Raw genomic sequence first — 19,876 nt, 5'->3', positions numbered from 1 at the left:
ACTCAGGAACCACATGTGGGCTAGGGGAAGAACTGTCTGCAGGAAGGCCAGCTTCCTACAAATCTTTACCCAAGGGAGGGTTCTGCCTTAAAGTCCTTAAAATGCCCTCTACCAGAGCTACTGAGGGTTGGTTCTTAGGGTAAGGTTCAGTTCAGTAGAAGAATATGACATTGAACACAAGTGTGCAGGAGGGGAAGGGCAGGGAGTCAGGAGAGAGCCACAAAAGGGGCTTGGGCCCCCCAGGAGACTGGGAAACCAAGCCCTCTTTTCTTATTTCCTATTTTTGTTCCTTTTTTAGACCCAGTATGTCTTTCAGTAAAACAATGGTTACTTAGCTGAAGTTAGAATTTGCATATTTAAGCCTCCCACGTGAACTGAGTATAAGATGGAGAATCATAAGTAATTTAGATGTGCATAGCTATGCATGAAGTAGTTACGCTGTTTTCTAAATGTGGAGTCGTTTTTACATTCAGAAAAACTGAGGAAGGAAGTGAGGATGTTTGGAAGTCAGCACTTCCTTTTTAATGGATAGTAACAACCCAAAACAGTTTTATGGGCTTAGGGAAGGGGACAAGGTGACAACAATTGCAGTTCACCTGCGACTGAAGTTTCCCAGAATGCGGGACAATCAGGGCTAAAACCTGGGCAGTCCCATACAATCAGGGCTAAAACCTGGACAGTCCCATGCAAACTGGGATGTTCTGGGCTTGCTATTCACACACACACACACACACACACACACACACACACACACGCACACAGCATGTGTGTAACCCTCCCCCAAAATAATGCAACAGCCTTTCAGTATCCATCTTTGACAGAGGATGGAACTACAGGTTGAAGAGACTCAGATAACTTCCTTAAATTCACACAAACTGGGCATAAAGGAGCCTGCATGTAAACTTGGTTCCGTCTGATGTCAGAGGGCCCTTTCTACCCTCCATGCTTGGGATTTATCGGTCGGGTCGGTGAACTCACTCTCTCACCCACCCACTCACCACATATTTTCAGAGTGCAGAATATATGCTATGTGAAGGATTGGATTATGGATGATTCAGAACAGGCTCTCTTATATTGGTAATTGGGAAAGCCCATGAATAGCAAGGAGAATAGTAGTTCAAGAATACTCTTAAATAAAATTTATGGGAGGACTGAACTCTTACACTAGGCCCAACGGACCAGACCAAACCAGAATGGAGTCACTCCTGCTAGGTGCCAGGCTGTCCAACGGAACTTTAAAAAGGGCAGCTTTTCAAAAAAATAGGAGATGCACAGCAACTAATCAGAAGGGGCCCAGTTTACCTGAGCAGGTTTGACGAGGAAGTCCCCCATGCTTTAACCCTGCAAGGGAAGTAACTCTGAAACGCCAATCTGCCTTTCATTCTCTGTTTCTGCTTCTTCAGCCTTTCCTGCCTATAAAGCCAAGTCTTTTCCCTAGCTCATTGGAGCACATTTTCTCAATTTTTGGATGGGATGCTGCCTGATTCATTAATCAGTAATAAAAGCCAATTAAATCTTTAACGTTGTTGAAATTTTGTTTTTTTAACAATAATAACCTCAGTAGAAATAAAATTTGCAAGAGTTCTAATGTAATTGGAGCCTTAAGGCAACTCAGTTAACTATTAAATACTTAGTACAGTAGTTCAGTACTCTTAGTACAGGTTAAGCATCCCTAATTTGAAATCCAAAATGCTCCAAAATTCGAAACTTTTTGACTGCTGACACAATGCTCAAAAGAAATGCTCATTGGAGCATTTTGGATTCGGGATTTTTGGATTAGAGGTGCTCCACTGGTAAGTATAATGCAAATATTCCAAAATCGGAAAAACACTCCTGGTCCCAAGCATTTTGGATGACGGATACTCAACTTGTACGCAGATATTCTTAGAGGCATTTCAGATTAGGAAGAGTCTGCATTAGGTTCTTCCTTATCTAGGGCAGTCTTGGGAATTCAAACAAAACACAGATCTATTTTCCCCCCATCACAAACACACACACTCACCTACCAGTTGACTAGGTTCAAACTCCAGCCATCCTGATCATCTTCTCCTTTACTTGGGGGTTGATTTCAGTTGAATTCAAGGTTTGGCATCTCTGGAATTTATACCCATTTCTTGAATAAGAAGATCTACAAAAATGAAGCAACTACACCAAGCCTCAGACATTTCACATCATACAATAGTCTCCTGTTTATATGTTTGTCTGTTTCCTTTATAGCTCGACGTCAACGTGGGTCTTCTTCCGCCATTGGTCATTCTTCCAGTGTCTAGCACAGTCAGTGTCTGCTATTTGCCGAATGGGTGGGTAAACAGCTAAACATAGAAATCCCTGTGATATGAGAATCGTTGCCAACATCTAAAATTAAACCAATTTTTAGTTTGAGAGCAAATAATATCAAGGTACAAAAAAGTGAAACACAACTCCTTTTAAGAAAAAGAAATCCTAAACTCCGTGTATTACTCTGAGCAATTGCAGGAAAACTTCTGACTCGCCAGAAGAAATAACCCAAGACAGTCTATGAAATGAAACTGGGGTTGTGGTGACTTTGATCTGCATCATTGTAGTTTAATTTCTCAGTTTTACAAGTAAGCAATGAAAATGAACAGGACTGACTGAATTACATGTTACTTAGGGCTTTTGGGAGGTGGTCACAGCTGAATCAATCCGTTTACCTTCCATGGGAGGTGTTAATATATATCTTATTGCTTATTTTCTTTTAACCCAACACTTTAAGCTCAGCCAGAGATCCAAGGGACAGTGGAGGTTGCTAGGCAGGAGTGTCAGTAAAGAGGCCAGTTGGATGCTGAGGATGGCTTAAGCTGCCCAGTGCTGGCTCTCAGGAATCTGGAAAATTTAAACATTATCACCTGACACCAATCCTTTGTGAGATCCCAACAGAGCCTTCCCTGTCTTCAGTGAGAGCTGTCTACTTGTTCTGGAACACTTCTGAGCACTCCCATTTGAGGCGATGGAGACGATGAGGAGGCGAGCCCCCACCCTCCCCATCTCCCATCTAAGATGTCACCACACTTTCCACATGAAGACATCTGGAATTGCAAAGGAGGCTGTGCAGTTTCTATCCGCTTACCTAATAGCCCCTCCACCGAGCGGCCACCTTCCTTGGGGTTCTCAGGGACACTCCCTTTCCCACAGACAGGCTCCTTCAGTTTCCAGCCTCCCCCCGCCAGCTACTGTCTCCTTTTTCAAGTCTGTGGGTGAATTTTGGGGTCCACTCACCTCTGTTTTTCTAAATCCCTCAAATCCCTTTCCTACCCTGGTATGTCCAGGATTCATCTCCTCAAAATTTGTTTAAAGGGCGTGGGTTACAAATAAGGTTAGGTAGCACATGCTATTTAGAAAGTTTCAGAAAGAGAAGGAAAGAAGGAAGGAAAGAAGGAAGGAAGGAGTTGTTACATAAATGAGAAATACTAAAAGGCTGTTTAACTGATATTGCAGACACTATAGTTCCATAAAAAAGATAAATTGTGAAAAACAAGGTTTGTAAACATTTTTATCTTTCCTTAATTGGCCCTTGAGCAGACCAGATGACTCAGTACTGGTCTCCAGGGATCAGCCTGCACTCCAGGGCGTTGTGACACATTTATATTGCTTATCCTATTTAACATTTTGAGTCATATTATTTTCACAGAACCTTATTTACTTACTATAAACGTCTCTATAAATCTACATAGTATACACATTTCATTTAATATCTAAGTAACATATACTATTGTACACCATCAAATATACCCAGTAAAGACACCCTAGCTTGCTTAACCATTCCTCAAATGTTAAGAGGTTTGAGTTACAATTAATGCAACAATCCTCCCTTTACCTCCCTGGATGTAATTTTTTTGTTGTTGTTTCTCTAACCCATTTATTTGTTTCTTTGTCTGCATATGTGTTTATATTCAAACAGGCAGCTTTGTTTACTTTTCGTCTGTGTATGTTATTGTTCAAAAAAGGATTTCCTGAATCAAAAAACATGATCAGTTTTATGACCATTACTGGCTTTTTCTGTTGGAGACTTTATAGCAGCAGAGAAGTGGAGGTCTGAATTAGCACAATGACCATTTACGTTACAAAATTCTTATAAGAAAAACTTGCATGTTCTATTTCTTCATTTGATAAATTGTCAGTTATGTACCATTGAATTTTTACCCCTGCTGAAGTTACACCAGAACTATATATTTGCAGAAAATTCCAGAGGAGTCAGGATGGGCCCTTAGTACAGTAATCACAGAGTGTAACAATAGAGAACATGGCACTTTTTTAAAAAGTCGAGAGCTGCCTCTGACCTGTCACTCTTAAAATATGTCTCCCAGCAGTCATCTTCCTGCCTTCCGGGGCTAGAGCTTTGTAGGTTACCTTAGGGTGATCATGGGGACCTGGTTTTCATGAGGCCATGTTTAAGCTCAGGGGTGACCTGGCTGGGGAGAGGGTATAAACCCATGAACACGAGTCAGTTGACAGACTAGGATTGCCACTTTGTAAAGAAGAGCCCAAGGCCTGATCAGAATGAGACACAAATGAGGTCATTTTTAACAGAACTAGGGGAGGGGAGAAGGACAAATAGACTGGGGCGATTCTCAGGGAGGGAAGGGCTGGATACGGGACTCTTTTGGGAGAGCCTAGAAACGACGCAAGCGTCCCAGACACCCGGGCTAGTGGAGAAGAGAGCAGAATGAGAGCAGTCAGGAAAAAGAGTAAGGGAACACAAGAGAAATCCGATTTGCCTATTTCTGTCTGGGCACAGTTCTGCCCTTAGCAATCTAAGGCAACTTCACAAAGCTCCACTCACTGCACGGGATGTAGAACACAGTGGAGGCTTCCACCCTGGTTTGACTGGCTTTTGGGAATCAAGCGGGAAAGCCAAAAGGACATGTTTCAGTGTGGAGATCCAAGTCTTAGCAGGTGCCCTCAGGGCTGGCGAAGGCCTTGGGGGAGGTGTCTTTGCAACTGTGTAGGGGTGGTTTTCTGATTAGCAAATCTGAGGGCAGGGAGATATTGTGATCAGGACTGTTTGATTCTGGGCAAGCCTCTTTTTACCCTGCCCACATAGAAGACTCTGCTTTGGATACAAAGTCAAGGACGGATACTGATACAATGGACCTGTAACTTGTCCATGGCTGCCTTTTGTACAGTTTAGTCCATTTGAGTAATCTCCACAAGACTGCACCTCCAGGGCAAACTTCCTGCTCTTCTGGGGAATTTAATTGTGAATTGTCTGTTTCGGGGCCCATTTTGACTCCAGTATTCCAGGACTTATCTCTTTGGAGGCCTTGATTTGGAATTTCCCATTGGATGGGGCTACTTGGGTACTGGGTAGCTTCAACCTGGCTTCCGTAGGAACAAAGCCAGATGATCACGGTGGGTGGCCTGCTAGGAGAATGGAAATGCCATTGATTAAAATGGGAAGGTTAGGAGAGAGGCCTGAGAGTTTGGGATAGGAGATGAAGTTTCAAAAAATCAGTTTTTAAAAAAACATTTCCCATCTGAAATGCCAGTGAATTGTTCAGATAGATTACACTGAAAAGGCTGACATTTCTGTAGCAGCAACGAATGAAGTCATCTGAGTGGATGAGGTGCTCTAGGCCATACATGGAGAAGAGAACACAGTTACCCAAGCCTCCCCGACTGTGTGCGGCCACGGACTCTGCTCATTTCCCAGTTAGGAACGATGCAGGGGTCTGCTGGGATCTCCACGTTTCTACCTGTACTTCTGAGGACTGGGTTTCTGCCCACACAGGTTGCAGGATTTGCTCTACTGAGAAAAAGAGTTTTGCTCCAGAAAGCAAGTTTCCTGTTTCAGACACGGACAGCGAGTTTTGCTTCTAGAATCATTTTCAGCTGCATACAGAAAAATGAACTTGGCTGAGCTGAAGAGCCACACATATGTTAAACGGAAGCTCGGGTATTAGGAACGTCGAGAAAGGCAGGCCGAAAAGTTAGCCCCCTTCTCCTCACCCCTGTCCTCACAGCGGCCCCTTCAGTGGCCTGACATTTTCTGCGTGGGACCCAGAATGTCGCTTGAGGATGGGACCACCCGCAGACCTCCACGCGCTGCCACGCAAACGGCCTCGGCCGAGAGCATTCGCTTTCCAGATGAGAATGGCATCTTCGGGGACCCGCTGGTAGTGGGGCCAGGTCTCCACAGGGCCGGTCCAGTCCTTCCTACCCACCCAGGCCCTGCGGCCAGGCGGGGCCGGGAGGGGCGGATGCCGGAGGGCGCTGGGGGAGGCCGACCCGCGCGGGGCTGGTCCGAGGGCGGAGGCAATCCGCAGGCGACGCCGCAGGTCCCGGGTGGCTGACGCCGTCCGGGGGCGTTCCTGGGAGCTGGGGGCCGGCGAGGCTGGACCCGACGCGCCCGGGAGGAGCCGGCCGGCGGCCACGTGACCCACCGCGGCGGGGCCGGCGGCCCAGAAATAGCAGCGGCGGCGGTTCCGCCCGCGGGCGGCGCGAGCGAGGGGCAGAGGCGAGAGACGCCGGCGGGGCGCGGGCGCGGCGGCCCCGGAGGATGCTGCTGAGCCCCGGCACTGCCTGGCTGCGAGCACATGATGGCGATACGGGAGCTCAAAGTGTGCCTTCTCGGGGTGAGTCCTGGCCGCCACCCGCCGGCGGACCCCGGCCCGCGCTCTCGCGCCCCTTCGCTCCCCTATTCCCTGCGCGCTCAGTCCCCGTGATCCCCTCGCTCTCCGCACCCCTCTCGTAGCCCCCGTCCCCCTCGTCCGCGCGCCCCCTGGTTCCCCGGGTCCCCCTGGCTCCCCTAGTCCGTGCGCCCCTCGCTCTCCGCGCCCCTCGCTCTCCGCACCCCGCCTGTTCTCCGCCTCCCCGCCGTCCGTGCGCCCCTCTGGTCCGCCCCCGCTCTCACCCTGCCGGGGTCCGGGTCCGAGCCTGCCCCGGGCTTACTCCGCTCTTTCCTCCCGGCCCGCGAGTCCCCGGATCCGCGGCGACCTCGCGGGGACCCCCAGCGGGGACGGGGCAGTGGCGGCGAGTCTGGGGCCCCGAGGGCTTTCTCCTCCGCTTTTGATAGTTTCCTTCCGGCAGAAAGTTTAAGTTGCTCAGCCAAGTCGCTGAGTGCTCTTTTGCCTCCTGGGGGCAATTGATTTATTCACGTAAAACAGAAAAATAAAACCAAAAGCGAACCCAGCCAAGGGGGTGAAAGCCGAGGGCGCGGCCGGGGTGGAAGGTGAGGCAGTGACCTGTGCGGAGCGCGCCCTGCAAACTTCCCTGCTGCGGGTGAAAGAAGCTGCCTGGGAAAGTCCTCCCCACCATCACTCCCCTAAAGTGGGGTTTTCTCCGCCCGAAGAAGCCTTAAAGCAGCCAGAAACAAAGAAGCAGTCAATCCGTGCGGCCCGGGGACTGCAGACAGGGGACCCGGCGAGGACGCAGGGAGCCGCTGGCGAACCGCCCCTGGGAATTCAGATAAACGTAGGGTCGCTTCCTTTCGGGGGCCCACTCCGCATTCCAGAATTCCTTCTTCTAAAAGAAGAGCCGGTTCTAAGGGCGTTTTCAGCAGCCATTAGCATCTGGTGTACCCGCCCGTGTCATTCAAAGCTGGTCTCATGAAAACCATTTCCTAAAAAAGGGCAGCGAAAGGGTCGCATTCTTGTGCGAACTGATCTGTCAAGATGGGGGTACAAGAACTGTAGAAAGAGGAAATGATTTCGGTGAGGACTGAATTGTGCCAGCGTCTCTAGGCTTCCTCTAGGCTCTTGTGGAACCTCCGGCAGGCTCCCATCATCGGCTCCCATCACCGGCCTCTTCCAAAACCATCCCTTACCCTAACTCGATTGTCCGGTTGGCTTAGAATTCCAGAGGATCTGGGAAGGCCCTGCCCTCCCTGGTAGCCCCTGGCACAGATCCGCACAGATCCCCACCTCCCCCGACTTGCTGAGCCACAGCCAGGATCTAGTCTGGTCTTTCTCTGTTGACCTTTTTGTGTGGCAGGAGTGGGTTTTCCTGTTCCCCAGGCCCTCTAATATTTCCAGACATAAATTCCAGGAATCCCATGCTTCCCTATTGAGGGGCCATTTCAGCCTCAGGAAAGGCCTTCAGAGACTTAGAAGGAATGTCGTGTTCCAAGGAATGAAGAGGCAGCCTTGATGTGCCGTGTTTGTCAGGACTGGCCTTGGGAAAGGTGAAATAGGACATATTTTTGCCTTTTTTTCTTAAACTCTTTTCTCTTGACTTTTACTGAGGTGGTCCAAACCCTGCCCTGTCACAGGACCCCTTATTTTCAATTTCGGTGTTTAGGGACAGGTCTCTATATCCTCCTACCAGGACACTGATCAGGTGGCAAGAACCCTGTGTCAAGAGGCAGGAAACCTAGGCTCTCGTTCTTTCCCACCAAAGAGCTGTGTCGTTTTAGCAAAGCAACTCAGTGGCCTCATCTATGAAATGGGCATAATAACATGTTCCCCCTTAAGGCAGAGGACTACACCAGATGATCTCTTAAGATATATGTTACCATTTCCTGCTAATCTATGAGTTCAGGGTGCCAATTAGCAAACCTGGGAGAGGAGGAAATCTCTTTACTTCTTTTATCTCCAAGAAAGATACACACTCTTTGAGTGGCTTCCTGCAGACAGTGCCTTACCTTTGCCAGTTCTGTGTGTAGGAATTTGAACTTGGAGTTGGAAGAACCATGCCAAAGCAGAGAAAGAAGAGGTTTCTGGGCAGACGGAGGCTTTGAAACATCAATCGTGGCCGGTCGCGGTGGCTCACACCTGTCATCCCAGCACTTTGGGAGGCTCAGGCGGGGGGATCATTTGAGGTCAGGAGTTCAAGACCAGCCTGGCCAACATGGTCAAACCCCGTCTCTACTAAAAATACAAAAAAAAAGTTAGCTGGGCGGTAGCGGCGTATACTTGTAATCCCAGCTACTCGGGAGGCTGAGGCAGGAGAATCGCTTGAGCCTGGGAGGTGGAGGTTGCAGTGAGCCGAAATCACGCCACTGCACTCCAGTCCGGGCGACAGAGTGAGACTCTATCTCAAAAAAAAGAAAAGAAAAGAAAAGAAAAGAAAAGAAACATCAATCATATCACACCACATCTGTGGCTTCCTTTTTTTTTTTGAGGGTGGCTGTAAGTTTCAGTTTTATTGAAATCAGAGGACATTTTATTTGAAAGACCAAATGACCTTGTTGTCCACACTGAGTAAGATTTGCCACATCCCCTCGTTTGGCTGGCTCTCTCCTGGGTGAGATGTGTGCAGCAGGCTGTGTTTCTAGCTGCTCATCCAATTAGGCTGATTCTCTGGGTGGGATAACATTTGAGGGAGATCAAAACCATTTGACTGTCTTCGGTTTACTCTCTTCTCTCTCTCTCTCTCTCTCCTCTTTTTTGTTTTGAGACAAGGTCACGTTCTGTCATCTAGGCTGGAGTGCAGTGGTGCCATCATAGCTCACTGCACCCTCCAACTCCTGGGCTCAGTGGATCCTTCTGCATCAGCCTAGGTTTATTCTCTTGATTCGAGAGACCCTGTGGATCAGTCAGTGCTAAGTCCAAAAGTCCTTTAAAAAATATATGTATATTTTTGAGATAGGGTCTCACTCTGTCACCCAGGCTGGAGTGCAATGGTGCCATCCTGGCTCACTGCAGCCTCAGCCTCCCAAGCTCAGGTGATCCTCCCACCTCAGCCTGCCAAGTAGCTGGGACCACAGGTGTGCACCACCCAGCCCAGCTAATACTTTTTATTATTTTTGTAGAGATGGGGTCTCCCTATGTTGCCCAGGCTCTTTCAACATTTTAACAGGAACCTTGGACTCATTTGTGCTTTGCCTAGGGAGGTCTGTCTTTTCTGGGTGAAGTTTTGTGTGTGGCTGGCATTCAGCTTCCTGTTTTTTAGCCATGAGACACCTCCCTGAAGTCTTGCTATGACCAAGACCCTGACAGCCACACCTTCTTTCTGCCTGTTAGAATCACTTTCTGTCGGGTTTCCCTTATAAGGTGATAGAGAACATAGACTTCATAACAAAATATCACTCTCACTGGGAAGGCTGAGGGGTTGGTCTTTTTGTGCCTGGTACTGTGCTCAGTGGGGACTTGGGGACATGCTTCCCATTTAAGGTATAGGTTGTTTTAGGCATGGGCAGTAGGCGCTTTCAGCACAGGCTCCCTGCTGGTCACTCTTTGCTGTAGTTTCCTGCTCCATCCATGGGGTCGGAGGTCTTACCTCCTGACGTTAGAGTCATTTGCAGCAGGTGGGAGTGAAAGTGGGCCGGGTGCCAGGTCTTCTTTACCTGAACTTCTCCTGTCTTCCTGGCACATTAGGAATGTCCAAGCTTATTTCTATTGGCGAATGCTCCCACATGGGATGGATAATGGCCTGTGGAACATTCTCTGAATGCTTTGTGTTCTTGGAAAACCAAGGACTGAAGAGCATTGGGTTTGTTTAGGTTACCTGTTATAAATTCTTGGCTCACATTTCATGTGTGGACTTTCTTGGGTTTATTCCACATGGGGACAGCCCAGCAAGCCTTTGTGAACGCCCTTTCCTGGCCTGAGCCGAGTCACCTGTGGAAGTCAGCCGTGCAGGAGGGTGTGCTTGATGGGGGGAAGCACCCTGGGCAGGACCCCATGAGTTTCCTTCTTACCAGGAAAGTGTCATTCGTCCCACTTTGTGATCTGAACTGGTATTATGAAACATGAAGCTTAAAGGCAACAAAGTATGTTAACAACAACAACAAAAAATACTTAACAAAAACAACACTGAGGCAGCAGCTGCTTCAACCCCAAAGGTGGAAAAGTTTCCCAGTATGCATTTTTAACACACATCACCACGTGGCAAGAAGCAGGAGGAAGAGAGAGAGTGGGGAGGAGGAGAAAAAGAAGGAGGGGACCTTTGTTTTGTTATCTCCTTGGGGTATTTGTGTGCGTGCACTTAAAAACTGCTTCCTGATGGAATCCCAAAGAGATTTATATTTGGACTTTGGTTGTCTTGACAACAATTTAGAAATTCCTACCACTTCCTCAATAGCTGAGTGATCAGTTAAAAGAGCTGATGGTTTCCCTGCTTCTGGTAAGGAGCTTGTTGAAGCATCTTGTGATCTTTGTTGGAATGTATATGGTGGCTCATCAAAGAGCAGTCAAATACCTGGGATTTGGTGAGACATCTGGGTAATGGGGACTTCACCTATGTCCAGGGCCTTCGCATGGAAGGCCTCTTGTCTCCCCAGGGACACTAGGACGCAAGAGGAGAACAGATTTATACTCACAGTAAGGCAGATCATCAGAACTGTGCAACCTCACATGAGTTGCTTTGAGCACTGTATGACAGAGTATCCAATAAGGTGATAAGAATTTGTTAGTGTTATTGTGGAAGGAAGTAATGCATAGGATAGTGGGTTGGGCTAGGTAATGATCACATTTGCTTTCCAAGTCTGAGATTCTAGTAACTTACTATTTTTTCCCCCGAGACTGGCATTTCTTGGGGAAGGGGGATGGTGGGGAGGGTTGAGTGGCTAGCCACAGCATTTATTTCTTGGCACAACTGATTCCTCTACTAAATTGAACCATTTGTGGAAAGTATGTTCAGCATTGGTGACTCTGGGTATGTTCTATGTTACACGAGAATAAATATGATATAGTGGGCTATCTTCCCAGCAGTGCCTGGCATATGGTAACACTGTGTCTTATGCACCCATCCCAGGCTGATGGAATCCATCAGGGTCCCTTTGTTCCTCCTTTGTTCAGGGTCAGCATTGCTGCTTTCATCCTCCCTCAGCTTTCAGAGCTCAGTGCATCTCTGGAGTGCGTATCAGAATCATTTGAGGAGCATTTTCAAGCTTCTCATGGTCCCTTCCCCCATCCCTTATGTCTTAATTTGAGCTGCTGTCACAAAAATACCATAGGCTGGAGGGCTTAAACAATAGACATTTAATTCTCACAGTTCTGGAGGTTGGGAAGTCTAAGACCAAGGCGCTGGCAGATCTAGTGCCTGGTGAGGGCTCGATTTCTGGTTTGCAGACAGCTGCCTTCTTGCTGTAACTTCACATGACTGAGAGAGTGCTCTGTCTCTTTCTCTTCTTATAAGGACGCCAACCCCATTCATGAAGGCTCTACCCTCACAACCTAAGCACCTCCCAAAGGCCCACCTCCTAATATCCTCACATTGGAGGTTAGGCTTCAAAATGGGAATTTTGTTGGAGGGACACAAATATTAATTCCATAGTACCTTGTCAATAGCATTCAGGCATGTGGCCTCTACTTTTGCCCTGGCCCAATGACACTGTTTTAGTGAGTGTGATATATCCTTTAGGTCTGCTCTAAGGCCATAGCCATGAGAAAATAGGAAACTTTACATTTTAAGATGCTAGGATAGTGGTCCCCAACCTTTTTGGCACCAGGGATCAGTTTCATGGAAGACGATTTTTCCACAGATGGGAGCAGGAGGCGGGGGATGGTTTTAGGATGAAACTGTTCCATGTCAGATCATCAGGCATTAGTTAGATTCTCACGAGGAGCATGCAACCTAGATCCCTCACATGCGCAGTTCACAACAGGGTTTGCACTCCTGTGAGGATCTAATGCCACCATTGATTTGACAGGAGGCAGAGCTCAGCTGGTAATGCTCACTCGCTGTTCACCTCCTGCTGTGCAACCTGGTTCCTAACAAGCCATGGGTCAGTACCGCCCCAGGGGTTGGGGACCTCTGTGCTAGAACGCAAAAGATTTTGAGTTCACTAATTGGAAAAGACCTTTAAAATTTAATTAAGCCTGGTAGATAACGCTTATTTGGTGTTTGCATGCCTGTGCAGATTTTACACTTTCATTTATCTTACTTTTTATCACTTATGACATGTGTTTGAAAATGGAATAGGTATTCATTCATTCAGCCATTCACCATTTGTGGAGTGTTTCTTTTATGCTGGGAGCTGTGGGTGGCTGCATGTAGACAGGATGGCAGTGATTGTTGCCTTCCCAAAGACACGAACACACCAGCAGTGAGCTCTGTGGCATTGACTGGATTCTTATTATGGTGCTTACCATGGCCCACCATGCGGAACAGAAGTAGTGTGTTGTGATGATGAGAAATACTGACTGTCATCCCGCTTAGTAGACTTGACGGCACGGGAGGGACAGAAAGTTCTTGCTCCAGGTCTGTCTTGGGTACCTGCTGTCGCACAGTGCTGTGCTAACTCTGCTAGAGACAGAAAGTAGGTCAGGCAGGGATCTGGTCCCTGCCTGGGATGGAGAGGCTTCTGGTTGGTTCCTGTGCCACACGCACAGGAACACGGCCCTTGCTGATGGGTGTGATGCAGGAGGTGTTGCATGTATAGTGGGATATGGTGGGAGTCAGATACAGCGGGGGCTGTGAAGTGGGGAGCTGGGAAGGTTTCTTGGAGTAGGAAGGATTTGAACAGTGCCTAAAGGGACAGGGAAGGAAAGGTGGGTGTGCACTCCAGGCCCTGGCAGGGGGCTTGGATCTCACTGTATTTTCTGGCACAGTCACTCCTCTCCCAGCCTGCCCACTCTTCCATTGACAACCCCTACTCCCTGTCTCTCTAGCACTGGGTTTTTTATTTTTAATTCCCTTCGCCCCTTTTTTTTTTTTGAAAAATTTAAAACTTACACAGCAGTTGAAAGGACTATGAATGTCCCCTAGATTCAGCAGGAGTAACATTTTGTCACTTGTCCTTTGTCTCTCTCTCTCTTTTTTTTTTTTGACATGGAATCTCACTCTGTCAACCAGCCTGGGGTGCAGTGGCACAATCTCGGCTCACTGCAACCTCCACCTCCCGGGTTCAAGCGATTCTCTTGCCTCAGTCTCCTGAGTAGCTGAAATCACAAGTGTGCAACACCATGCCCAGCTAATTTTTGTATTTTTTTTTAGTAGAGATGGCGTTTCACCACGTTGGTGGGCTGGTCTCGAACTCCTGGCCTCAAGCAGTCCGCCTGCCTTGACCTCCCAAAGTGTTGGGATTACAGGCGTGAGCCACTGCGCCCAGCCTGTCTTTCTGTTTATAAATAATACTAAACATTTTTTTTGAACCATTTGAAAGTAAGTTGCAGACATGGTGGCACTTTACCCCCAAATACTTCAGTATGTGTCTTTTAGGAAAAAGGGCATTCTCCTATGTAACCACAATACTATGCTCCCATCCCCTAAATTGAACACAGGGTATCAAACATATGGTCCATGTTCAGATGTTTCCAGTTGCCCCCAAATGTCCTTTCCAGCTATTTAAAGGATGAGTTAGAGATCATGTATTTCATTTGGTTGTCCTGTCTCTTTAGTCACTGTGCATCTAAAACAGTTCCCCTTCTTTTTTCCCCATGACTCTGGCATTTTTGAAGAATCCAGGCCAGTTGTCTTGTAGGCGGTCCCAAGATCTGGAAGTGTCTGATTGTTTCCTCATTACTTCTTTCAGGTTCATTGTTTTGGTGAGAATACAACGCAGGCGATCTCGAGTGGTCTTATTTTTTAACATGATCATGTATAATATTAAAATACTCTTTCCCACTTATCTCTGTGGCATTTATTTAAAAAAATTTCTTAGCTTCTGCAAGTGTCAGGCAGTGGTGTGTCTGACACAGAACTTTGACCTCTTGGAGCCTACATTTTAGCAGGAAGGTGGGGAAAATAAATCATATGGTCTGTTAGGAGGTGGTATGTGCTTTATGGGAAAAGAAGGCAAGAGGTGGGAGTGGGCTGGCGAGGGTGACAATTGAGTGTGCTCAGTGTCTTCAGAGCCCAGGGTGGAGGCGTCTGCCTCTTATTTACCCGGGGATTGACGCTGGTCCTACAGCTTCCTCCTGTGGTAAGCTGCTGAGCTGTGGAGAGGAGAGTATGTCCTGAGGAGCCAGAGTGGTCTTTCTTGTTACCTAACTTTGTCAGCAGAAATGAGGAAAAGAAAAGTGAAATTTTCATTTGAGACGGAGTCTTGCTCTGTCACCCAGGCTGGAATGCAGCGGTGTGATCGTAACTCATTATAACCTCAAACTCCTGGGCTCAAGTGATCCTCCTGCCTCAGCTTCCTGAGTAGCTGGGACTACAGGCGTGCCACCATACTTGGCTAATTTTCTTTCTTTCTTTTTTTTTTTGGTAGAGATGGGGTCTTGCTGTGTTGTCGAGGCTAGTCTTGGATTCATGGGCTCAAGCAATCCTCCCACTTCAGCCTCCCCAAAAATACTGGGATTACAGGTGTGAGTCACTTTGCCCAGCCAAAAAGTGGGCTTCTTTTTTGTTTTTTTGTTTTTTGAGACAGGGTCTTACTCTGTCACCCAGGCTGGAGTGCAATGGTGCGATCACAGCTCACTGCAGCCTCAACCTCCCAGTCTCAAGTGATCCTCCTGCTTCCGAAAAGTCGGATTTAACATCAGGTCACCAAATGGGTTTTTCACTGTGGGATCTTTTGATGAGTTTTTTTCAAATACATTTCCTTGGTTTAGATGTCTCAGACCTGCTTGAATTCTCTAGAAGTCATGAATGTGGCTTCTGTTTGCACCATATTTAACCCAGAAGATATCTTAGGCTACTTTCAGTTCCCCCAGAGGTGCCTAGGAGACTCGAGTTATCAGAAAATTGAAGGGGCCTGCAGGACAGCAAACAGAACACAGGGAGGTCATTTCCCTTCTATTTTCTCTTCTTTGAACAGGATGTCACAGAGAGCTAAATGCCTTTCTATCAATGTATTTTTTTGAAGAAAAGGATACCTGCATTCTCCAGGACTACTCTCTGCCCTCATGGAATCACTTTCCTAACTAGGATCTGCAAATATAATGTGTTGCTCTGGGAGGGAAGAACAGAGGGAGAAAGTGGAGAGAAGAAGAGAGAAAGAGGAGAAGAGAAGGAGAAAGAGAGACACGCACGTACACACACAGACACACGTACACACAGTATGTGGAGTATCACATAAAATTTGCCCACTGCTGGCAAGGAGAAAGAGCAAGGTGTTCTTGTGTGTTTGTTTGTTTGTTTTTTAAATAATCAGATTATTGGCCAGGGTATTTACATTTATGGCAAGGTTAATTAAGAAAGTTTTATTTATTTACTTTTTATTTATTTTATTTACTTTTTTTGAGACAGGGTCTTGCCCAGGCTGGAGTGCAGTGGTGCAATCACAGCTCACTGCAGCCTCGACCTCCCGGGTTCAAGCAATCCTCCTACCTCAGCCTCCCGAGTAGCTGGGACTATAGGTGCCCACCACCACACTTGGATAATTTTTTTGGTTTCTTTTGTAGAGACGGGGCTTGCCACATTGCCCAGGCTGGTCTTGAACTCCTGGGCTCAAGTGATCCACCTGCCTCAGCCTCCCAAAGTGCTGGGATTAGAAAGTGTTTTTTAAAGTTCATCTCATGGCATCAATACTACGTAGTTAATTTATACTTCATTTTAGAAGCTAAAATATTTTCTGAATTTTTTTTGTTTGTTTGTTTGAGATGGAGTTTTGCTTTTGTTACCGAGGCTGGAGTGCAATGGTGTGATCTCGACTCACTGCAGCCTCTGCCTCCTGGGTTCAAGCAGTTCTCTTGCTTCAGCCTCCCAAGTAGCTGGGATTACAGGCATGCGCCACCATGCCTGGCTAATTTTGTATTTTTAGTAGAGATGGGGTTTCACTATGTTGGTCAGGCTGGTCTTGAACTCTTGACCTCAGGTGACCCACCTGCCTCGGCCTCCCAAAGTGCTGGGATTACAGGCATGAGCCACTGCAACCAGCCTTATTTTCTGAACTTTCATAATAAACTTCTAAAGAGCTAATTTTTTAAATTATCAAGTAGTTTAGTCTTTTTGGGCTGTTATAGTAAAGCACCATAGACTGGGGGCTGAAAAACAACAGAAATGTATTTCCTGCAGTTCTGGAGGCTGAAAGTCCACCATCAGGGTGCCAATACGGGCAGGTTCTGGTGAGGGCTCTCTAAGGGGTTGCAGACTGAGTCTTCCCGTTGGGTAAGGGAGCTCCCTGGGGCCTCTTCCATAAGGGCACTAATCCCATTCACGAGAGCTCTAGCCTTCTGACCTAATCACCTTCCGAAGGTTCTACCTCCTAGTATTATCACTTTGGAGGTCAGGATTTCAACATACAAATTTTGGGGATCACAAATATTCAGACCATAACATAAAGTGATGCATGCTAATTACAATTTGAAGGCCAGGCATGGTGACTCACGCCTGTAATCCCAGCACTTTGGGAAGCCAAGGATGGTGGCTCACTTGAGGTCAGGAGTTCAAGACCAGCCTGGCCAACATGGTGAAACACCCTCTCTGCTAAAAATACAAAAATTAGCTGAGCGTGGTGGCGTGCGCCTATAATCCCAGCTACTAGGGAGGCTGGAGCATGAGAATCACTTGAACCTAGGAGGTGGAGGTTGCAGGGAGCCGAGATTGTGCCACTGTACTCCAGCCCGGGTGACAGAGCAAGACTCTGTCTCAAAAAAAAAAAAAAAATATATATATATATATAAAAAATAAAATTTGATCTAATTATGAGGGAGGGGAAATGATCAAGTAGTGAAATGATACATGCTGTTGTAGTTTTAGACTGCAGAGGTGAGGAATACAGGATGATGGCTTTAATCCCATTTTTTAATAATGACACATCATTGTACTAGCTGGCAATATCCTATTTGTTCTCCTCTTTAGTTTGTTTGTAATCCCACAGCCAAAGAGAAGTCATCCTGCTTGCCCTCCATTTCTGTAACACTCACCTCCTCATTTAACTTCTTTTTTTTCTGTCTTTTGTTTCATGTTCGGAGGACGGCTTTATATTTTAGGACCAATGTCAACCTCACCATCCTGCCCTGTATTTCTTCTGTTATGTCGCTGCTTTTTTTCTGCCCCTGCAGGATCATTTTCTTCCATCATTTAAATTTATTTTCTTATTCTCTCCACTTCACACGATGAGTCATCAGCCCGACCTCCTTGAAAGAGGCATCCAAGGCTTCGCTTTTACAGGAAAGTGTTTCTAACCCTGCTTTTCACTTGCTCCCACCCTTTCAGTGGGAGTGTGCCAAACTCCTTCCCGCCGTGCCACAGCAGGCACTCAGCAAGCCGCGGGGCACAGCAGGGCGCTGCCAGGGATGCCGTCAAGCCTGGCCAGGCTCACCTTTTTTTTTTTTAGATGGAGTCTTGCTCTGTCACCCAGGCTGGAGTGCAGTGGCACAATCTCGGCTCACTGCAACTTCTGCCTCCTGGGTTCAAGCAATTCTCCTGCCTCAGCCTCCCAAGTAGTTGGAATTACAGGCATGCACCACCACGCCCGGGTAATTTTTCTATTTTTAGTAGAGATGGGGTTTCGCCATGTTGGCCAGGCTGGTCTCGAACTCCTGACTTCAAGTGATCCACCCGCCTCGACCTCCCAAAGTGCTAGGATTACAGGCGTGAGCCACCACACCCAGCCTGAAATCTTTAGTTATCAAAGTTGTATTACATGGGTGCTATGAGGTAGTTTCTGTCCTTGAGGTTTACAGTCTAACAATGTCCTTGGCCTGCTAGGGCGTACATGGGAAAAGTTAGGTAACAATACCAGACATCCCAGTGGGATATCGCCAGATGCTTAGTTGCCAGATGTACAGAAGGTGAGGGCTGGTGGAGTTTGGGGTGACCAGGGAGAGCGTGTGGTGTCTGCTAATGAACCAGAAGAAGGGCTGATGTCAGGTGAGGTGCAGAGGGGGCGTGTCTGGGAGCCAGTGGGAGTGGCTTCACTTACATGAGACATACACACACAGGGAGAAGGTTCCCCAAGATTCGGTGTCAGAGTGGTTACCTGCCTGGTGCGGGGGGTAGATTTGGGCCTATAAGTAATTTTCTCTCTTTTTTTTTGCTTCTCTGTATTGGTTTATTTAGTGAGCATGTATTACTTTGTGTAATTTCGTTAAAACCTGCAAAATGTGTTGCAGGGGACAAGGAGATGCTTGACAGGGCAAGATCCATTTGGTTCTTACTGGAAATAAGTGGTACACTGGTAATGAAATTGGAAAGTAACTCTGGGTCCGATTATAAAGGGGCCTTGCAGTTTGAGTTTACAGCTTCGGTGAAATGACAGGTCTGGCATCAACAGGATGCAGATTTGGCTTAGCAGGTAGTGCTGTGCTTTCACTTGTGCAGGCCGTTCTCTGGGGTCCGTGGTCCATCATGGGAGGGCAGCCACCTCCTTTTGGGGAACGGTGACCTCTTCATGGGGTGATATTTGGGCTTTTTCACCATTCTCTAATTTCCTATTCCTCAAAATGGGGTCTAGGAAAGTTATGAGCCTGTCTATCCGTCTTAGGGTTCTACAGGTTTTCTGTGTGTGGCATATCTGTTTTCTGTGTGCTGTTATTTGAAAAATAAATAAAAGTATATCCTGTATCTTCCAGGTCATCATCCTGTCACAGAATTCTGTGTGACAACGTTAACGTCATTAATACTGGCTAAGGAGAAAATAACCAATGTAGAGTTAGTATACAAATAATTGGGGTCGACCGGGGACAGTGGCTCATGCCTGTAGTAATCCCAGCACTTCGGGAGGCCAAGGCAGGCAGATCACTTGAGGTCAGGAGTTCCAGACCAGCCTGGCCAACATGGTGAAACCCTGTCTCTACCAAAAAATATAAAAAATTAGCTGGGTGTGGTGGTGCATGCCTGTAATCCCAGCTACTCAGGAGGCTGAGGCAGGAGAATTGTTTTAACATGGGAGGTGGAGGTTGCAGTGAGCTGAGATTGCGCCACTGCACTCTAACCTGGCTGACAGAGCGAGACTCCATCTAAAAAAAAAAAAAAGAAATAACTGGGGCCATGTGAAGACCATGTGATTCTGCAGCACATGCAGCAGGTGTTTACTGAGTGCCTGCTGTATACCAGGCAGTTTCTAGGGGTTGGGGGAATAGCAGGTAACAACATGGACTGTCCCTGACCTCATGGAGCTGATATTCTAGTAGGGGTGACAGGTGGC

The 19,876-nt window shown here is 47.2% G+C and overlaps 1 protein-coding gene across 1 annotated transcript in view; it reads left to right on the top strand.

Moving 5' to 3' along the window:
* The first annotated feature begins 6,395 nt into the window (after positions 1-6,395).
* Positions 6,396-19,876, top strand: part of RAB31 (RAB31, member RAS oncogene family) — a 153,870-nt gene continuing 140,389 nt past the window's right edge. Inside the window, exon 1 of the mRNA XM_034943805.3 lies at positions 6,396-6,593. Within this exon, the coding sequence (XP_034799696.1) occupies positions 6,555-6,593 (39 nt within the window). The 5' untranslated portion in view covers positions 6,396-6,554. The remainder of the gene's footprint in view (positions 6,594-19,876) is intronic.

Source organism: Pan paniscus, chromosome 17 (assembly GCF_029289425.2).
Source record: "Pan paniscus chromosome 17, NHGRI_mPanPan1-v2.0_pri, whole genome shotgun sequence".
NCBI lineage: Eukaryota > Metazoa > Chordata > Mammalia > Primates > Hominidae > Pan > Pan paniscus.
The sequence above is the reverse complement of the archived record's forward strand: the minus strand, read 5'-3'. Positions and strand labels throughout refer to the sequence as shown.